Source organism: Pezoporus flaviventris, unplaced genomic scaffold (assembly GCF_033815535.1).
Source record: "Pezoporus flaviventris isolate CSIRO_AGI_PZ_B2104156 unplaced genomic scaffold, CSIRO_AGI_Pfla_v1 ptg000059l, whole genome shotgun sequence".
NCBI lineage: Eukaryota > Metazoa > Chordata > Aves > Psittaciformes > Psittacidae > Pezoporus > Pezoporus flaviventris.
The window spans coordinates 2457224-2479040 of NW_026892607.1; the positions used below are offsets into that span (position 1 = coordinate 2457224).

The 21817-nt window shown below is 51.6% G+C and overlaps 1 protein-coding gene across 8 annotated transcripts in view; it reads left to right on the forward strand.

The window, feature by feature from the left end:
- The first annotated feature begins 4638 nt into the window (after positions 1-4638).
- LRRC7 (leucine rich repeat containing 7) overlaps positions 4639-21817 on the forward strand; it is a 161313-nt gene continuing 144134 nt past the window's right edge. For all 8 annotated transcript variants that reach the window (XM_061469768.1, XM_061469760.1, XM_061469763.1 and 5 more), the window contains exon 1: positions 4639-4758. In XM_061469768.1, the coding sequence (XP_061325752.1) occupies positions 4734-4758 (25 nt within the window). In that variant the 5' untranslated portion in view covers positions 4639-4733. The remainder of the gene's footprint in view (positions 4759-21817) is intronic.

Sequence of the window (21817 nt, forward strand, 5' to 3'; positions counted from 1 at the left end):
TAAAATTCCTGCAGCACTGCCAACACCAAGCTGGCATCATGTCCCTGCTCCGAACTGCCACCATCCCGTCCCAGGTGATGTGGTGGGGCTGCCAGGACGTGCTTGGGGCAGCAGCCGGTAGCTGCACTGAGGTGGCTGCTCAGGCTTGCACCTCACTTTCAAACCTGAGGACCATGGGTGTCTCTCCAGCTCCTGTCCCACCACGGTTACATCACTACATGGTGATATCATCCTGCTTCTTTTTCCCCTTTTTGTTTCAAGAGGTTAAGGCGTGTGGAAAGGCTGCAAACCTGACCTGCAAATCAAGATGCTCAAAGCCAGAGTGGAACCAAACAGCTCTTGATGGCTGCTGCTATTGTTCTGGGGATACAGGAGGGAAGCAGGCTGGGGAGGGAGGCTCTGATTCATAGTTTGGCAACCCACAATGTTTCCAGTACTTAGGCTGGGAAAAATACCTGTTCACAGAAGCGATCCTCAATAGCTTTGCTTTCTACTTACTGCCATCGCTTAGTAACAGCTCTATTTTTAAATGCTAAGAGGGTATTAGACCAAAAAAAAAAATGAAAGTTTACTCAATCTCCCATCTAACGGGTGTTAAACTCAGCAGGGACGTGGCTGTTGGCCTCAGGAGCTGGATGGAGCACGGGCTGGGACACAGGGAGTCCTGTGCTAGGGGCTGCTGGTGACAAGAGCCACCACCACCAACCTCCTGATGTCCAATAGGAATCTCCCCTCGGGCAGGTTAAAGCCATTCCCCTTGGCCTGTCCCTACATCCCTTGTCCCAAGCCCCTCTCCAGCTTTCCTGCAGCCCCTTTAGGCACTGGAGCTGCTCTCAGGTCTCCCCTTCAGGAGCCTTCTCTTCTCCAGGCTGCCCCAGCCCAGCTCTCTCAGCCTGGCTCCAGAGCAGAGCTGCCCCAGCCCTCTGATCACGAGTTATGAACAGAGGGCTGAGTGTAAAGACTGTGGTTCCCCAGGACATTCAAAGCCAGATCATGGCAGTGAACCTGTATGGAGGGATCACCTGCAGACGGTTTACACTGCTCATGACTATGAAGTAATACTTGCTCTCGGACGTATTCCGCGCCTCATGGTGTTACCATTGAGCCCTCCCTTGCAGTGTTTCTTTCAGCGCAGCTTTTATGAGTCCTCCTTCCGCTCTAGAGGGTGCTGAGGCTGTTTCGTTTACCAGGACATGGTGTGCTCACGTCTAAGGAGCATCCCGTAGCAGAGCACAGCACTGGCTCCACAAGCGAGCTGCGCTCCACACCGCATCCTCCAGACGGCTGCCACCATCTCCCCTCCTAGTGCCACGTCGTCCATATCCAGGCACAGGATTATTGTTTACCCCGAGATTTCTCTCTCCCGTTGGGATCAGCAGCATCCCGGGGCTGGAAGCCCATCAATGGCGGGGGCAGCTGCTGCCAGGGGTCTCTCCTGTGCACCTCACCCACACCGTGCACACGTTAATTTTAGAGGTAGAAAGAATTCAAGTACCTTAAAGGTCAGTAGGATGTGAAAGAGGGAATAAACACAGACTGTTTCTGTGGAATAGAATGGAGCACATGGTGAGTATTTGTTCCTGCTGCAGTATCTGCAATGTATTTTTGACACACGCCTGCTGCAGAGTGCAGCCCACTGCAGCAAAGGAGGGAACCGAATCTCCTTCCCCCTGCGCGCGGCAGCAAGCGCCGTGTGGGAGCTTTGATGAGGGGTACAGCAGAATGTAATAGCCAACAACTTCCCAGCGCTGACAGAAAACACCAGTGGGAAGCCTCTGCATCAAAGCAACCCCAATTTCCCCACATTAGCACCGGAGTGAGGAATGACCTTCATCTGCTCTTCACACAGGCGGCTCTGGCAGGGAAAGTCATGCATGAATTGTGGCAAATTTAGATGAAATTATGGATTTGAGAGACAGCTGTAATTAGGTTTGAAACAGACATTTTGCTGGAGCAACCTTGAGGCTCAGCCTTCTCCAGGGTGGAATTTAAAGAGTAGGGAAGGCTTTTGTGCATCACCCGAACATCGGAGCTTGGGAGGCAGGTACATGGTTTGGGGGAAACGAAATGGCAGTGAGGGGGTGAGAGGTGCTTCTGACAACAGTCCTGACCCCTGCGGCCAGCACGGAGCATCCCAGCACCCCCCACGTGTTGCTTTTAATATTAACATTTAAAATACATATAATCTGAGAGCAATCGCAGCATCAGGACACCAGGTCACAGGTCTGCTCCTGTGACCTGCTCCTCCCTCTCACTGTCCCCGTATCACAGCTCCATCACTCTGCCCAACAGCTTCTTCCATGCACAGAGACTTCTCAAAGCCTCGTTCAAGACACCAGGAAGTGGGCAAGTGCCTGCAGCCCCCCAGCCATGTGTCTGCCTTCCCTCTCATGGGATGGCCAGGACTGGGGGGACACTGGTAGTGGCAGTGGTGGTGACAGTGGCAGTGCAGTGATGCACTGACACTTGATGTAGGCAGGGATGCTCCCACCCATCCCATCCCATCCCATCCCATCCATCCCTCTCACTTTTGCTTCCCCCCCTCCAAGACTCCCAAGAAGAAGGTTCATTATTGACAGCTCATGTTGTTTCCAAAGTTATTGACCTTTTAAACCAGACCCTGCACTGGTAGGTCCCCTACACACCCAACCTGGGACCCCCATTACCATCTCACGGCACCCAAGTGGACTTTAAGCTACCATCTGCTGTGGCATACTTAGAAGATGACCTGAAACTCAGCATCCGTCTCTACCACCACAGCCCATGACTCATCTGCTCTTCTCAATCTTAGAATTAAAGACTCCAGAAATGGAGATTGTCATTGTCTGGGAGTATATAAAGTAGCACTTGAGAGACTTAGCAAAACCAGCAGGGAAAATAAGATGCTGGGACTTCTGCAGGGGAAATTTTCAGAGCTGTGTGGCACCACCATGTATTAAATATAAGGAGCTGTGTCCTCAAGAACCGTTCCTTCTCTGTATATTACAAAAGCCCTAAAAATAAGAAGAACAAATAACTTTATTTCAGGGTGATCAGTCTTAAGGCAGCGCTCTGGTTTACCACACTGTCCTCCAGCCAGTGACTCCAACAACCACTGCTGAGCCCAGACCTGCAGGGCCCCCTCGAGGACCACATCCAGCTTTCCTATTAAACTGTCTGGAGGAATTCCATGAGTTGTGAGTCAGTGGAAGTCAAACCACTGTGAAATTCATGTAAGACTAAGGGAATTGGTGGTTCAAGATCAGCAATGATTCAGGATCCCTGAATGGTCTTTGGCAATACCTTTGTATGATGCTGTATGATGTTGGCCAGCTTGGACACAGGGGCTTGGAGCAATGTGCTCTAGTGGAAGGTGTCCCTGCCTGTGGCAGGGGTTGGAGCTGGACGATCTTAAGGTCCTGTCCAACCCAAACCATTCCATGATTCTATGATTCTATGTTCAACCACCTCGATGTTACCCACAGAGAGAAGCAGTAACACATTATAATGTTATAATGAAAACCCACATCTCGTGCTAGAGTGGATGTCCTGGGAGACAGATCCCCATCAACTGCCCACCAGAAGCTGCCCCTGCTGTACCCAGTGCCCCTTGGCAGATGGCAGTTTGCTTTTCCAGTGTGGTCAGCACCGATGCGTACCTGGCACTGGTTTTATGTGGAACTGGTTGGAACAGCAAAGGCTTCTTCTCTTTGGTGCATTTTTGCAGAAAGAATATTTTATTCTATGGTCATTCATGGGCATGGACAGTGAGATCGAGCGCACCCTTAGCAAGTCTGCCAACACCACCAAACTGAGTGGTGCAGCTGATGCACTGGAAGGGATAGGATCCAGAGCGACCTGGACAGGCTGGAGAGGTGGGACTGTTTGAACGTCATGGAATTCAATCCCCAGCACAAACAGGCTGGGGGAGACTGGATGGAGCAGCCTGAGAAGGACTTGGGGTGCTGGGTGAGGAGAAGCTCCCCATGACCCGGCTTCAGTGGGCGCTTGAGCCCAGACACCCCCCCCCCCCCCCCCCCGTGTGCGGGGCTGCACCCCCAGAGCGTGAGCAGGAGCTCAGGAAGGGGATCCTGCCCCTCTGCTGCGCTATGGGGAGACCCCAGAAACACAGAATCCCAGTTTTGGCTGGGAGGGACCTCAAAGCTCCTCCAGCCCCAACCCCTGCCCCGGGCAGGGACCCCTTCCACCGGAGCAGCTTGCTCCAAGCCCCTGTGTCCAACCCGACCTTGAACGCCGCCAGGGATGGCGCTGTTCTCAGGCTGCTGACCAGGTCCCGTTGGGGATGGTGGGTGCGCAGCCACCTCCCGCCGCCTCCCCGCGGGAAGCCCCCGAGCCCCATCCGCAGCGGAGAGGCTGGATCCCGCCTCGCGGAGGGTTTTGGCGTCTCCCCCGAGGCGCGGGGATGCCTCGGCCGCGGCGAGGATGCTCCAACCACGGGGCGCGCCGGCGGGGCGGGACGGGACGGGGCCGGAGGGCTCCGCTCCGCCCCACATCGCACCGCGGGGAGGGCGCGGCCGCGACACGCCCCCTCCGCCCCTGCGCCGCCGCCGCCGAGCGCAGCGCGGGCGCGGAGCGCAGCGCAACGGAGCAGAACGGAGCGGAGCGGGACCCGCCCCGCCGCCGCCTTTGTGTCCGGGCGCCGCCCTGTGCTCGAGGGCGGGCTCAGCGCGGCGGGGCCGGCGGGAGCCGCGGGCAGCCCTCGGCGGCGGCCCCGGACCGCGGCTTGGCCGCGCATGGACGCGCGCTCCCGCCTGCACCGTGAGTACCGCCGGGCCGGGCCGGGAAGGGAAGGGCAGGGCGGAGGAGGGATGCTGGGGATGCTCCGCCGCCGCCCCCGGTGCGGGATGCCGTCGGGCTGCGGGTCCGCGGGGAGGGAGCGCCCGGGCTCCGCGGAGCCTCCGCCGAGGACAAAGGAGCGGCCGGAGCCGGGGCTCCCCGCGGGGGGCAGCCCCCGCGCTCGGTGCCGCCGCCTCCTCCGCTGTATTGCGCGATCGTTGCCTTCAACCTGCCCGGAGCGAGGCACCGCGCTCAGCGCCGCTCCGGAGGATTCTGCGCCCTTCCCAGTGCCTGCAGCTCCCTCCCGGAGCACCGCGGCTCGGGGCGGGGGGGCGGTGAGGGACGGGGGGCAGCAGAGCCGTTGCCGCCCCCTGCCAGCCCCGGGCACCAGCTCGGACCGCTCCCGGGGACTCGGAGCGACCGCCCTGAGCCCGGGCAGCGGCTGCGCTGCGGGAGACGGGTCCCGGGGCATGGGTTCCCACGCTGGGATCTCCCGGGCCGGTCTCCAGGCACCGAGGGCAGAGGGGACAGCGGGTCCCAGGGGAGCCGAGGCACGGCTGGGTTTGAGCTTTATTTCTGTGGGGCTGTGCCGGGGAAGGGTCGTGTCCATGAAAGCACTGCTGGAAGTTCCTTGGTTTTTGGTGAGATTAAACCCATCCACATGCCGGATGCTTCTGCCCATCGCTTCTCTTAAAGCCCTTCATTTTGGCTTTGCGCACCTGTGGTTTCCAGCTAAACACGTGTGGTCCCCGGTATTGACCTCAGGTGTTGTGGGTAGTGATAACCCTCAGGAGTGGATGAGAGGCAGCTGAGGCATCTTCCTCATGGCTCCGTGACGAGAGAAGTGACTTCATCTGGTGGGTTCTGCCGTTAGAGGCCGTCCGCTTGCCATGGCAACCTCCGCCCGGGTGCTGCAGCCACCGCTGGGAAGTAGCAAACGAGTTGTCAGATAGGAGCAGCTGATTCCAGAGCCTGCATCCTTAGAGATAAATTGTGCATCCTGGAAAACGTGACCTCCTTTTCCAGATTATTGCTGTTGCCTCAGGTTGTAGGTGTAGGGAGGGGAATTTTCCTCCTGGGGAGGTCGTGGGGTTTTCTGTTCATGAAAGGTTTCTTCATTTCTCAAGCAGTGGTAATACTGTAATTCATTTGAAAACCATGTTAATGGTTGCAGTCAGATGCCTTGGTGTGAGCTTGATGTCCGTGTGAGCCTCAACGTTTGCTGCTGTTTGATGCGTAAAACTTTGATAAAAGAGTATTTTTAATTTATTTTTTTTCTGTGATACAAATAATAGGGAATACTTAAAACCCTGGGCTTACATCAGAGTGGTTTTGCAGTGGCTGGAGTGGCAGCAGCCACAGCCAGCTGCCCGCTGCTCCCAGTGGGAGCACACAGGGAGCCACAGTTTGGAAGCAGGGGATGTATAAAGGCTTCTTAATAATGCCTCTAAAAATGAGTGGAAGTCGTAGCCGCTTACAAAATGGGATCTGCAAAGGGAGGTTTTCTGTTAGCTCTGGAATATCCCAAGGCAGCAGATGTGCATGCTGCTAAAGCCACAAAACTTCAGAATCCATGAGGAATTAACAGCCCCCTGGGGTATCTCCATCTGTACCAAGCTTTGGTTGTGTGCATTTGAAGCAGAGATGGTGGTGATGTGAGCAGAGTATTGAACTTCACCACAGACCACGAAAACTGGGATTAACCCCCACTGGAGTGGGGCCAGCGGATGCTCCTGATGGAGCAGCCCCAGAGCCCCATGCCCATGGAGCTATCCCAAGCTCTGTTACATCCTCTGCCTGATGCCCAGTTCCACTGTGCCAGAGCTGCTGCCTGCGGGGCCATTCAGAGCTTGGGATGGGAGCAGGGAGCGATGTGAGCAGGGGTTCTTCAGTGCTCAGGAATGGTGAATTTAGGCTTTAGGTGTACAGTAATGACAGCCCCATCTCTGCCCTGCCAGTGGGTGAGGTGGGAGCAGCAGCTCCATCCCTGGGAGCCCTGGCCCAGGTCCTAGGTGGCCCTGCTGGGGCTGGGCTTGCTGTGGAGAGCTGGGAGTCAGACTTGTGTGAATGGGAGCAGGAGGAAATGCTTCCCTTTGGGCAGGGCCCCGCTCACAGGCACTCATCTGCAGGCCCACAGATCACTGTCTGGGAGCCCGCAACAACGACCCTGTGATGTGCCGGGTAGGAACTGTCCCAGAAAGGGTCAGTGCTGCTTCATCCTATAAGTGAATGCTCCCGGTAGCTCTGAGCTGAGCGCAGACCAAGCACCTCCATGTTGTAGGAAACCCTATTTAAAGCTTTGCAAGAGCCACCACCATGTGTCCTTGGTTTTCAGCTCAGCTCTCTCTAATTTTAGCGTGGTTTCTGCAGGCTTTAATTTGCCGGCACGGCAGATTGCATCAAACCCTGGGACAAGTCCTTCAGAACCGTAGCTGTTGGCCAGGTCGGTTTCTTTCCCTGGGAATGCAGAGACATCCTTTGTGTTTTACTGTGTGTCCTCACTGGGCAGGTGTACTGTGACCTGCCCAGAAGTTATGGAGGAGCCAAAGGATGGGAGATGCGATGGCTGGGAGGGGAGAACACACTGGAAGGCTGTGGGTTAGGCTGGGCAGAGCCTTGTGGGAGAGGTCTGGGAGCTGGGAGGAGAAGCTGCTGTGGGTGGTTGGTAGCAAAGTGCAAAATCAGGGAAGTAAAGGAGCATAGAATCCAGACAGCTCGAGAGGTGCTTTGCTGAAGTGCAATGTTAATGGATCAAGCTAGGGTGAATAAAGGAGGAGAGAAAGCCATGAGCTCAGGAGGAGAACATTCTTCATCCCTTGGTTCACTTGTACCCAAAGAGAATGAATACATGGCTGCAGGAGGAGCTTATGGGAGGAAAAGGCCTTATTTGATTGTTCTCCTTGAATATTTTGCTGGGGAAAAGAGATGTAAATGAAAGCAAAGAAAACCTGAGGAGAACAGGTTTAACCCTTTACAAGTGTAGGAGAGAGCGGGCAGGGAAGGTGGGAGTGTGTCTCGCTTGGGTGAAGGTCGGTGACACTGTTTATTGAAATCCAATAAAGGAGATGTGTGGAATGCCGGAGGGTCTGTGTGAGCTGTGTGAATTCCTGGGGATGGGAAGCAGACACGGCTTTATGTCACATAGCTTGTCAGTCGTTACTGGTATTCAGTGATGTGCTTAGGATGTAAAGGCATCCCTGTGGAATCTCTGATGCTGGGTTTATCACCGGAGTGTGATGCTTGGAAGATGTGACCCACACTGTAAATACAGCAATATTCCAGGTAGGAAACATGTATGGGAAGAACATTTGGGTACACAGGAATGTGAGGATCATGCTGTGTGGCATGGGGAGCAGCAGAGCAGAGTGTGCCCGTCTGCTTGCTGCCGGCAGGACTTGTGGGCTGTGGGCACTGACCTCAAGTCACGGAGCTGATGCTCCATACCCTGGGGAGCGCTGCTCCAGAGCAGGGAACTGAGTGGAATTTCAAGCTGTGGGGTTGTTTTTCAGTGGCTGATGTTAAAATACTGCTTGGTTGGTGGCTCTGTTTTGGTGCTAAATTTCCAGTTGATTTAGGGAAGATTATGGAAGAAAGATGATGGTGTGCCAGGAGGAAGGTGGCATTCCAGAAGCTGCTCGGAGAGGAGCCCGTGGTCCCAGTGGGTGTATTCCTCACTCGTGCTGTGTCTGGAGTTGCACAAGGGGCCATCATCAGAGCTGTCCTTCCGTTCTGCAGCGTGCATGGATTCACCTGTAACAGATGTTGGGTCTTGGTTGTAGTTGGAGGTGAACAGGCCCTGGTGGGACCTGAGCTGCGAGGCTCAGGATGTGCTGTGAGGAGGTGAGAGGAGCTGTTGTCAGGGGCCTGGCTGCCTTTGGTGGCCAAGGAGCGGAGCTGTGGCTGCAGGTCCCAGTGGCAGGACCTGGAGCTCAGGCTCCAGCTCTTCCCAGGTCAAACCCCACCAATCCCTCCCCTGCCTGCTTCTCCCGTGTCACCTTATTCCCCAATATACATAAACCCTCTCAATTCAAACACCGTATGTTCTGCTTCCAGCACTGTGTTCCCATCTTCTCTTCACTGTTGTTCTCAGACCGTGGAAAAGTCTTTCAGGCAGAGGCTCTTCACCCTGGTAGATGCTTTGTGAGATGTTTCTGCTCATTCTTACTCTTGACACAAGGGCTTGGACAAGCTGGAGCACCACTGACAGGAGGGAAATGTGGGGATGGTTCTGGAGTGATGCCTGGAGGCGGGGGGAGCTGGTGATGAAGGGGATGAGGCTGGGGAGTGGAACACGACACAGCATGAAGAGGCCTTTTGGTAGCTGGTGGGCAGCTGTGCTCCATGAGACTGAAACCTGCTAAAGGTGTTGTTTGATGTCAGAGTCTTGTTGTACCTCGTGTCTGGTTTTGCCTCGGGCGTTAGGTACGCTGAGCCAGCCCCATGGCGCGTGCGCTGGGTGTTTCCACCTCTGGGAATGCTGCAGCTTTGCTGTGGTTCCAGTAACAATCCTTGCATCTCAAAGCCTGAGCACTAAATTGGTGCCTTTCAGCAGTTCTCTCATTACGTGAGACATTTTCTGTACTTAACAAATGGTTCTTATTCCTGCCAGCGCCTCAGCCCGGTGTTTTAGGCCCGTGGGTGTCAGGGAACAGAACATATTTCTGTGTCTGTGACTGTGATCCCACACGTTGTCTTTAAGTGGGAAACTGTTCACAGCCCTTATATGGCGAGGGATCTTTTCCCAAACCCATCAGGCTTTCTCCGGCAGCAGTAACGCCGCGCTGTCTCCTGGTGCTCTGCAGGCTGGATGCTGGTGATGAACCAGAAATAGGGAATGCTCCGTCTTCTTTTCCTGGCAAAAGTCACCTGCTCTGGCTTGCCATCCATTCAGGAATTGTTTCTAGAAATGCTTGATGGCTTCCAACAGCTAATCAGTGGGTAGGTTCCAAAATCGGAGATAAGGACCTGAGAGCAGCAAAGGTGCTGTTTCTGCTGAGTGCTGGGCATCTCTTCTTCATCTTCACTGAGTTTGCACACTCCTCCTCACATGCAGCCACTTGGACAGCAGGGTTGCAGCCTCCTGCCCATGCAGGCAGCCAAGCACTGCAGGAGAAGCGAAGGTGCCTGCATGTCACGGCACAGGGACAGTTGCAGAGGGACGTGCTGTGATTCCGGAAGGTGCCCTGCGTGTTGTGCAGTGAGCTTTGTGAGGTACATGGGTTACCCGAGCACCTCGTGATGTTCTGAATGGACGTCGGTGAGAGGCTGGTTACAGATTCATGAGCATGTGAAATGAAGGGTGAAGAGTCCTTCAGGGTGATGGAGGAGAGCCTCAGATGGATTACCCTCCAACAGATTTTGTTGAGGAATGCTCATTTTTGCATTAGGTATTCCTGCCCAGTGGCAGAACACCCCCAAATCCTCTTGGTTTATAACAGGAAGGCTTTGTGATGCTCATGGTCATGCAATGAGAAGGAGGAAGAGATGTGAGGCTTCGCTCATGCTGGTTGCTGAGAAAGCCAGAGGTTGGGGATGGATGGATGGATGGACGGACGGATGGTGGGTGTGCAGCCGCTGGAGCTGGCAGGAGCTGTGCCACGGTCCCCCAGCGGTGTGGCACAGTGCCACCTGCCTTTGGGGGCTCCTTGCCATATGGATGTTTCAGTTCAAAGCCCGTGTGGTCGCCCAACCGGGGTGTAAAGGGCACTCAGGTAGTGTGGATGGGAGAGAGGGAGAGCCTCCATGGGCATGGATGGTGCTACCTGTGGGTGAGCAGTGTCATCTCGTGAGCTTTCATGACCCCTTGTTTTGAGTAGCATCTGCATTGGTCCCCTCCTGCATGGCAAGAAGGGAAGGAGGTGGCCTAGTGTGGAGGCACGGAGGAGCGAGGATCTGTGGGGAGAGGAGAGCATCAGGTGGGTGCTGGGAAGCAGCTGGAGGTGCAGCCTGAACAAGAGTCCAGGATCCTCTTGTACTTCCTGGGCTCATGGTCGCATCCTGCATTGCTTTGGTAACCTTTGCATACTTTCTTCCTTTGCTCATCTGTGCTTTGACAGATTAGGAAGTACTGCTCCAAAGGCTCATTGTGCAGAATGTCCTGCACCTCTGTGTCCTTGGGATCTGGTAGACCCCTGAGTCCTATGACACAAGTCCCTGCAGGCATCCGGTGCTACCCATCTCTTGCTCTGAGGGAAGGATGTGTCTGATGCACAGCGCAGGGATGTACCTGCCTTAGGAGCCCTGTGGTGTCACCTCTGTGGAAGCTGTCATCCCCCCCGGCTCTGAGCACAGCAGAGATGCTGCTGTTGATTCACAGACGCACTCCCTGCCTCATGAATTCAGGAGGTGTTGTGGTGCTGTGTCTGGGCAGGGAGATGAATCATTACAGCGCAGGTATTTAGTTATGGTGGTAGCAGTAACATCCCAAGGCTTAATAATTCTCTTGGAAGCTCCACAACTGAGCAAAATTCATTTGTTCCCACAGGTGACAGGGTTGGTTTGTAAGGGGGGGTTCGAGTATCAAACCCGCTGGATCAGAAATGCCATGGAAGTCTTTATGACTTTGAGTATCTTCTTGGAGTGGCAGTCAAGTAGAACCATCCCTTGCTTTCTGAAGGGAAGAAGCAATGGGAGCATTGAGCTGAACTTTAATGGTTTTTTGAGCAATGTTTTTTAGCAAATACTTAATAGAAGAACAGTTTACATGAGAGATGCTAGAACGTAGACGTGTTCTATTTGTAGTCATGTATTAATATGGTCTGTATAACAATGTGGTTTGTGGTTTGTAAGTGTCACCTAGAACAGAGGGCTTGGCTCAGAACCATCTCCAGGACAAAGACAGTCTCCATGGGTTGTCCCAGATTTACACCCTGATGGGAAACAATGGGAAGAAACCTCAGTTCCTATAGAACAATCACAGAATCCCAGACTGGTTTGTGTTGGAAGGGACCTGAGAGCTCATCCAGTTCCAACCCCTGCCACAGGCAGGAACACCTTCCACTAGAGCAGCTTGCTCCAAGCCCTGTCCAATCTGTTCACATGCACCTATTTGTAGGAGTTTACCCAGGGCCATAAAACAGGGTTTTCGTTCTTTGTTGTTCCATGGTTGCAGATGCTGCAGCAGTTTTCCAAGGGCTTTTCCCCCTGGTAAATCCATGTTTCAGGACTTCTGCAGAAGTATCTGTGAAAGAGGCCACACTAAAAATGACCAGTGCCACGCTGGCCTCTGGTAGCACATCACCCTTCGAATCTGTGCACAGAAACTCCTTTACCATAAGCATTCCGTGCGTTTCCCAGGGCTCCCCATGTCCGTGCATCGCTCTGCCGGGGAAGGGCATTCCTTTTAATGGGATGTCATTAGCACTCCGCTGCTGAATGATTATTTCCATTTATAATGGCAACAATATGTTAGCTTCCACAAGTTAAGAGCTGAGATCCTGGAGCTGCCAGTCAGCGCGCGAGGGCTGCTGGCGCTCTCTAATCATCGCTGCTATTTCTGGGTGGCCAGATTTAGCATAAATAGGTGTGATGCAAAGTGTCATTCCATATTTAGCCCTTGTCCAAGACATCTTAGTTTAGGAATGGTGCTTTTTGCATAAAATGAAGGAAGAAGCTCAACCTGTATCCATGGGGAGGGTGGGGAAAACGAATCAAACCCCAGTTGTATCATTTGCTTCTCTCCCCAGTTTTTCTTTAATTTGCCTGACTCGCAGCATCTCCATGGCCTCCTCTGGCCTCGCTCCAACAGCTCCACGTCCCTCTTGTGCTGCTGCCCCAGAGCTGGATCAGGGCTGCAGGGGGGGTCTCCCCAGAGCACAGCAGAGGGGCAGGATCCCCTCCCTGAGCTGCTGCTCACGCTCTGGGGGTGCAGCCCAGCACATGGGTGGCTTTCCAGGCACATGGAGCTAAATGGGACTGTGCTGGTTGGCTCTGGTCTGTAGATGGCTTTAGAAATGCTGAGCTCTACAGCCCTTATTCTCTTACTCAGAGTTTGGACTTAGCATAGTCCTAAGGCTCCTTTATTCCCTTTGACAATGGTGTTTTGGGCGGTTGGTGTTTTTAACACCTTTCACTATGGCATGTTGTGTGGCAGCAGAAGGGCTCTCTTGTGGTCACCTTCATTCTGTGTTCCCATGCCCCCTCAGCCCTGCTGCCTTACCGCAGGGAGCAAAACCGGGGTAAGAGTAAGGAGGTGGGAGATGGCTGTTGCCCAGGACTTGTAGCTCCGGCAACTGGGACATCATCCGTGGATTTGGATAAAGCAGGAGCAACCTCATCAGCGCTGGCTGTTGGGTTAGCCTGAGATTAGGTAAGTCTGAATTGCTCCTCTTGGGTTTGGTTCTGACTGGTCACCCTGAACTCGCGTGAGTACGTTGTGGTCGCTTAGGGAGCAACTGCGCAGTAGCACAAACGTTCTGTGCTGTCAGGAGTTGTTCTCTGCTGCCAGATTTCTTTGGAGCCCTCGTTTTTGCACTGGAGATGACAGGGAGCTGCTCCCAATCCATCTTCTCCACGCCACCAGGGTTTGATGGATATCTATCATGTTTCTTCCCCCCAACTCATCTCTTTTATACACTGACCTACTTAGTGACTCTCCACAGAGGAGTCTGTACCTTCACCCATCCTTTTCATCCTATTCTGAGCATTTCTCGTATCTGGTATGTTCTTCCCTTCTATTTCAATGAGGGGACCATTTCTTTATCCTTTAGAATAGCTCTGGGAAACCTTCAAGCAAAATAAATCGGGTCCTTTCTGAAATACCTCACTTTTTTCTAGTCCATTAGTCTGAATGTGCTGACTTCGGCAGCATGGGGCGAGCAGCATGAAAAAACATAACTGATATTAACAGAAATATAACATTAACAGAATATAACGAGTTTGTTCTTAATAAATGCTTACCTAAAATACAATACCTTGAAAGAGGGATGTTCATCGTTGACAAGAAAGGCAGACACACAATCATTATCTTGCTAACGAACTGATAAGTCTATTAAATCATGTACAGGAGCTACCTCTGAGCTCCTCTCCAACCTCCTTCTCCATCCAGTTGACAGTAAGAAAAAGTGCTTTAGCACTGAGTGCAAAATACATTGTCAGCCCTTGTCTCTAACACCCGGTATGTGTGTGTGTATGTATATATGAATATAGATTCGTATTAATGCATGCCTGAAAATCTGAAATCACCCTGCTCATAGAGGCTGCTCCGTCCCCACAACAGGAGAAGCCCTGGAAATTTTCATCAAGTAAAATGCAAACCATTAAGGAGTTTTATGACTATCAAATCCTTCATCAGTGGGGGGCCAGGGTTTCTTTTTTACCTCCTGTGGCTTCTCCATTCCCTCTGGAGGAAGTGTAATGGAATGAAGGATGTGTAGCAGAATGAAGGATGTGTAGTGGAATAAATTGTGCTGGAGCAGGTTACACTGGGATTGAGGTGAGCAGAGCGTGTTTCAGGTGATATGTGTGTTTAGGAGGTGTCATCATATTCATGTATTCGGCAGGAGGCAGTGGCTGAAGGCAGGGACTCCATGCAGCAGCATGGAAGCAAACGGCACAGTGAAAAAGTCTTGGGGATGAGCTGTTTCCTCCTCCAAAGAGCATTAGTGTTCCTTGTATTGCAGAAGAGAAGGGTCTGCTTCGGCTGGGTCTCTGCATGTGGGTCTCCTTGGGCTGTGTTCAGTGTCCTCAGACTCGTGGTGAAGGGGAGGTTGCACCTCAATGCTGTGTGTCCCAAAGGCCCCTTTGAGGCACGGTTTCCTAGCAGCCCAGTTGCTCTTTCAGGGCATTTATAAGCAACTGGAGACCAGTAACGAGTGGTGTCCCTCAGGGATCGGTGTCGGGACCGGTCTTGTTCAACATCTTTGTTGCTGACATGGACAGTGGGATTGAGTGCGCCCTCAGCAAGTTTGCCGATGACACTGAGCTGTGTGGTTCGGTTGATACCCTGGAGGGAAGGAATGCCATCCAGAGGGACCTTGACACACTTGTGAGGTGGGCTGATGCCAACCTCATGAGGTTTAACCATGCCAAGTGCAAGGTCCTACACCTGGGTGGGAGCAATCCCAGGCACAGCTACAGGTTGGGCAGAGAAGGGATTCAGAGCAGCCCAAGGAGAAGGACTTGGGGGTGTTGGTCGATGAGAAAATGAACATGAGCCGGCTTCAGTGTGCGCTCGCAGCCCAAAAACCAACCGTATCCTGGGCTGCATCCAAAGGAGCGCGACCAGCAGGGTGAAGGAGGTGATCCTGCCCCTCTGCTCTGCTCTTGTGAGACCTCACCTGGAGCATTGTGTGCAGTTCTGGTGTCCTCAACATAAAAAGGACATGGAACTGTTGGAACAAGTCCAGAGGAGGCCACGAGGATGCTCAGGGACTGGAGCACCTCCTGTATGAAGACAGGCTGAGGAAGTTGGGGCTGTTCAGCCTGGAGAAGAGAAGCTGTGTGGAGACCTCAGAGCAGCTTCCAGTATCTGAAGGGGGCCTATAGGGATGCTGGGGAGGGACTCTTCATTAGGGACTGTAGTGACAGGACAAGGGGTAACGGGTTCAAACTGAAACAGGGGAAGTTTAGATTGGATCTAAGGAGGAAATTCTTTCCTGTGAGGGTGGTGAGGCACTGGAATGGGTTGCCCAGGGAGGTTGTGAATGCTCCATCCCTGGTGGTGTTCAAGGCCAGGTTGGACAGAGCCTTGGGTGGGATGGTTTAGTGTGAGGTGTCCCTGGCCATGTCAGGGGGGTTGGAACTGGATGATCTTCAGGTCCTTTCCATCCCTAACCATTCTATGATTCTAACTTGATTTTCCCTGTAAGCCCTCAGTGCACAGAGGCTGCTGCAGAGCCCTGCACTCTCCTGCTCTCCCTGGAGCATGGCAGGTACCGGCCGCATGCCTTAGGGGTGGCTTTGTGAAGACCCAAAGGCAGAGCTGCTCCCTGGGGAGGAGCTGCAGGGGTGGATGCTGGCTCTTGGAAAGCTGCTTAAGGGCAGGTTTCTTCTTTTCAAGTCTACCTGAGGCATCTCCATGAAAAGATCAATCTGTTCAGGCAAACAAGGGTTCTTCCAGACCTGCTCTGTGCTGCTCCAGGAGAAACCTTCCACATCTTGTTCAGCCTGGAGAAAAGAACAGCTCCCAGTACCTGAAGGGGCTGCAGGAAAGCTGGAGAGGGGCTTGGGACAAGGGCCTGTAGGGGCAGGCCAAGGGGAATGGCTTTAACCTGCCAGAGGGGAGATTTAGATTACATTGGTCTGTGATTCTATGGTCTGCCAGACTTCAGGTCCTGAACTGAATTTTCCCAGTTTAGTACTTCTGTGATAAATATTTTCTTCTCACGAGTGTTAAAACTAGAGGGGGAGTCCACAGTTCTCCACCAAGGATCGTAACTTCTGATGGTTCCATTTTTCTACTTTTGTTGTGATTTTGTTTCGTAGAGTCACAGAACCCCAGCCTGCTTTCCGTTGACAGGGACCTTAAAGCTCCTCCAGCTCCAACCCCTGCCACGGGCAGGGACACCTTCCACTGGAGCAGCTTGCTCCAAGCCCCTGTGTCCAACCTGGCCTTGAACACTGCCAGGGATGGGGCAGCCACAGCTTCTCTGGGCACCCTGTGCCAGCGCCTCAGCACCCTCACAGGGAAGAGCTTCTGCCTAAGAGCTCATCTCAGTTTCAACCACCTCTCTAAGAAAACGCGGAGGAAAAACTGAAACCCTTTTTTTGTGGTGGTTGCTGTGGCTTTGAAGACATTTTCTGTGTTATTTCCTGACCACTGAGGACTGCATGTTCATGGCTAAGAGCAGAGATCAGCCAGAGCCTTGCAGCAGACCCAAGGGCAGGTGTCGGATGCGCAGGTTTGTAGAGCACGTTGCAGAGGTGAAGCAAGGAGCTCTTGCAAAGTAATAGTGGAAGGCACCAGCTACAAAGTCCTTTAGCATCCCTGGTGCAAGGCTGTGCTCCAGAAGGCTTTTTGAGATGAACTGCTTACAGAAGGGCAGTGACCAGCCCTGGGTTGCAGGAGGTGAAGCAGACTCTGGTTTGCTGCTGTGCTGAGGCTGTTGCACTGTATTTTCCTGCTTGAACCAGAGAGGAGCAGAAAGTGTGCTTGGAAATTGCATGGTGGAAAAAGCTATTAATATTAAGGCACTTTCTCTTGTTTTCAGCTGTGAACTGTAATTTACTATGATTATTTGTTTCCTAATAAATTGTGTGTAGCTCATCTCGGCATCAAAACACATTAAGCTCTTTGCTCTGATGTCTGTTATGCAGGCTAATTTAATTCATCTTTGAAAGGAGTTTATGACCAGATGCATGAGATTTGACTCCGAGATATCATGTGCTTGTCCTCTCTGTCTGGATATACCCAGAAGGTCAAATCCTGCTCCTTTTTATCCTCATAATTTAATTGAAGTCAAGAGAGCTGCCTAGGTACTAACAAAAGTACACTCATTAGATAGCGTTGTATGGGAAGGTTTGAATTTCAAGTGAGGATGGTAGTGTGTGAATGGATTGGAGAAAGCTATCCACTGGTGTTTGTCTTACAAAAGCTTTCAACATTTCAGTTGTAGCAGCTCCTGTTTAGCTAATGGGATTAAAATAGGGATTTTAAATCTAAATAGAAATAAAATACAGAGTAGTGACACCATGTAACTGCAGCCGTAACGTGAATGCTATTATTAATTAGTGACTAAAGCTTATGAACATGACATTGTTGTGGAGTGTTTTCTATTAAGATACTTTGAAAGCAAAGAAGTCCACAGCTAAACAGGCTTTAAGGTCGCTCTCCCACTTGTCTCTCTATTTTTCTGCTCTATTTGCTTATCTTCCCAAGCTGTGATGGTACAGATTCTGCTCTCAGTTATTACCACTGGGAGCTGGTGCTAAGTTTGGGTGTGCAAAGCAGAGGTTTGTCCCAGGCCCCAGGGAGCAGCGAGCTGATGGGATGCACTGGCCTTTGGGGCTGCACCAGTTTCAAACCCCACCTGAGAACTTCGGGTTCAGAAGATGGCCATCACTGTGGGTACCACTGAGGGGGTCAGGAGCCCTGTGAGGGCCCAACAGACCCCAGGCAAGTGCATCAATGTGAGGTAATGGGTCAGCTCGCATGCCATGGTCCAAACCGACCCTGGTTTTGCCTGTGTTGTGCCAGCTCTGGCCCAGCAGCGTTCGAGGAGTCGGTTTGGGTGGTTTGACACCCACCCGACAAAAATACCCTGTGTCAGTATGTGTGTAATCGCGTTCTTGTTGGGGAAGAAAATAGAGCTGAAGGTGCTGTGCTGCTGCATCCTCGCAGCTTCTCCTACTCATGGTGTCGGCAGCCAAGCAGGGGCAGAATGAGACGGAGCTCGGTGGTTCCACAAGGAAATAATTTATAAACAGCCTTAAAGCAAAGCAAGCCAAGGAAGAAAACTGGGTCTTCTGCAGTGCAGTAATGGCTTTGTAATGGAGTTCCAGGAGCAAAAACTTCAGTTTTATGATATTTTTGCATCTTAAGTATTTGTGATGCGATTGTCAGCAAGACGAGCAAAAGCCAGATTTATTCCTAGTGGTTCTAAGAGTCCTGTAACAATGTGTATTTAGTGGTGTGCAATGGATATAAAGCAACTTACACTACACAACAGTAATGGAAGTACATCAGAGATCAGTTAGGTTGCTAAAATGTCTTTGACAGACAGTATTTAAGGGCATACTCTTGAATATATCTTGGGTTTATGTTTTGTCCTGAACGTTGCTGGGTTCCTTGCATCTAGAAACTGCTGTGTCTATCCTTAAGAATTGTAGCATCAACCAGGCTGGAAAAGACCTTTAAGATCATCAAGTCCAATTCTTTACCTTCCCCTTTCACTACCTTAAATCCAGTTATTTCTTTGGAGTTACCCATAATTGCAGCTCTGTAATTCATGATGAAAGGGGATATAGGAGCCCATAGTGAATGCAGAGCAATGTGCAGGCAGCCCATGAGTTGCACAGAATGAGGCCCCCGCTCTGCTTTCCTTGATGGTGTATGTAACTTAGGGGTTGCTTGCTGAGCGTGGCACAGAAAGCAGAGCTGAATTCTCTGCTTTCACCCGTGTTGAGCTGGGGAGGATCCAGGTCTTAGGCCCAAACCTCGTGGTGAAAGTCCCAGGATCAGGCAGAGGTTCAGCTCTGAGAAGGACCTGCAGGTCCAGATGATTTATGGTCCATTCTTTGAGCAAACTTGGTGTCTCATGGATGGTTACAGCAGTGGGTAATGTCTTGCATTTTGATGTTGCCATTTTTCTGGGCTTTGTTGTGTTCTTGCAAGCGTGTGATGGCTCAAGTTAAAAGAACTCCCAAACAGCTTAATTCTTTCTCTAAAACCATTGAGGAAAAGAGGAAATTCTGAGTCACTTCGTGCTTTCAGCATCACGAACACAAACTGGATCCTGATCCAAAGGTTCCCTGAGATCACGAAAGCTTGCATCAACTTGCATGAGATGTGAATGTGGCTGCCAGAGCGTATGTGTTGAGCACAGTTTTATCAGGGGTTTTCTTCTGCACAGAGCTAATACGGGGTTTTAACGGGCTGATATTTGTACTGTACATGGTGCATAGTGTAATGGAAGTATACAAACGCAGGTGAGGGATCATTCTGGGATGCCTTTCACTGTTTCAAAAACTATTCTGCACAGTGCCATGCCCTGATATTTCATTTTATGCTCCAAAGTTGTGTTTGGCAACACCAATTAGAGCAGCTCCATGTGATGAAACCAAGTGTCCGTGATGGGGAAAGCCAGTCTGGTTTGAGAGCTGGGTGTGGTGGAAGGGAAGGTTGTGGGTTTTTAACCAGAGATTGGCAAAAGTACTTTGATGCTCAGCAAAAAATGACAGGAAAAGGGGGAAAACCTCCCCCAAACCCCCTGGAATGTGTTTGATCTGGAGAGGTGGGCAAACCAGGGCAAGTGACTGATGAGGCAGAGCAGCTCTGCTGCTGGGCTGGAGCTCCCCAGCCAGCATCCAGCCTTCACGTGGAGGAGTCTGCACCCGTGGTGCCTGCAGAGGATTTCCACACCATTGGAGTTACATCAAGTACTCGCCCACTGCCTTTGCATTAGGTTGGCACAGATGAGCTTGTTTGTTGGTGTTTACTGGTACAGAACAGCTCGAAAAGCTTCGTCATTGGACTTCTCTGGTGAGATCTTTAAATAGCAACAGGCATCATCATCTTATGCACCAGAGCGAGCGATGACCAGAGCTAATCAAAGCAGAGCCACAGGCCAGTTCAGTGTGGGTAGTGAAGTGTCTTCAAGCAGTCCCACAGACGTTGCTGCGCGAGGGCTCGCCTTGGCCTTCCCACAGCTTCTGAGCACAGCTCCAAAGACAAGTGTCTTGATTCTTGGCTGATATTTAGCACACAGGCTCGCGAGTTTTTGTTGGCATAACTAGGTTTTCATAGAAGACAACTACTGGCTGAGATCTTTAGGTACATTAAAATAACGGTGCTTTCAAGCATCGTCTTAAAGGGCTTTGTGGCAAAGGTAAGCATTTTTGTCAGAAGTGGCAGTAATATGGTTGATCCATAGTGTGGCTGATCCACAATGCATCCATTAACGTGTGGTGGGCTGCAGGACACCCCTCCGCCCCTGATTTTGGTTTATATCCTATGAAAGCCAGCTTGCCTTTCCCATTCTCCTTGCAGAATGCAGTTGGCAAAGGCATGTTGTGGATGTTGGGACAAGAGCCAAGTGGCATGGCTCATCCATGCGGCCAACACACTGGGATCTGCCTCGTGGTGCTGCAGGGCTGTGCTTGGTGTGGCTGAGGCAGGGCTGCACTGATGATGACTGCCTGGCCCTGCTGTGTCGGGTAGCACCGCAGAAGAGTGCCCTGTAATTGCTTGGTTTCGTAACTTGTGACCTGAAGCACTTAACTTGTGGTATCTTCCATGGTGTGGCTGAAGAGGAATTCATTTGCTTTCAGTAGTTTCAGTTTGTTTTTTTTTTTTTTTTATCTTCTATTGAGGGAGTGAAAAGCATTTTCTCTCTTGCTAAAAGATTAGCAGCAAAAGCCTCTGGAATGCATTGGTAAGGACTTCAGCTTTAATAAACTGCTTCCAGGGGTCTTGCTTTAGCTGTGCTCAACCTTAAACTGAGTCTGAAATGCCAAAGTCGTGGAATCCCAGCCTGGTTTGTGTTGGAAGGGACCTCAAAGCCCATCCAGCTCCAACCCCTGCCACAGGCAGGGACCCCTTCCACTAGAGCAGCTTGCTCCAAGCCCCTGTGTCCAACCTGGCCTTGAACACTGCCAGGGATGGGGCAGCCACAGCTTCTCTGGGCACCCTGTGCCAGCGCCTCAGCACCCTCCCAGGGAGCACGATGGAGGAGTCCAGAAGAGCCTGACAGGCACTAGTGATGGTATCTCTGATGAGGATAATTTTTAAATCTGTGTTTGTCCAAATGGAAAAAGGCAAAATGAAAATTCCTCTTTAAGCTTTTCAAGGGTTATTATCTGTAAGGCAAAGTGTCTGAAGACCATCTACAAATAAATAACATCTCCACATGAGCAATAAAGTGTTTATGGATAAAAATGTATAATTACCTGAAATTTGGGCGACTGCAGGTTACTGATCCTGCTATGTACAATGTGCAGCCACAAAGACTTGATAACCTCTGTGCGAGGGGATGTAAACTGCAGTGAAAAGAAAAACCTTCAACTGCCCTTGAACACTTGGACACCAGTGTATGTCCTCCGCTGCCATCATTCCCACCATTTTCCTTCTAGGATGCTGCATCTGTCAAAGAGAAGCAACTGGAAGAAGCATCACAAAAAGCCAGTCGTGTAAAAACCTGGAATATTTGTACTGGATCCATAGCACTGGCAGCTTGCAGACTGAGTGCTTGTCTTCAGCAGGCCATGGGATGCCTGGGCTTTATGGCCTGCCTGCTGTTCCCAGTGTGGAAAGTCATCTGCTACCACTAAAACCATTTATCAAGGCCTGGCAAACGGGAAAGATGAGTGATCACATCATAATGCTTGCTTTCATGGCCTAGAGATGCCACTGTGATTTAATCATTTTCCTAAGTTAGTTATTATC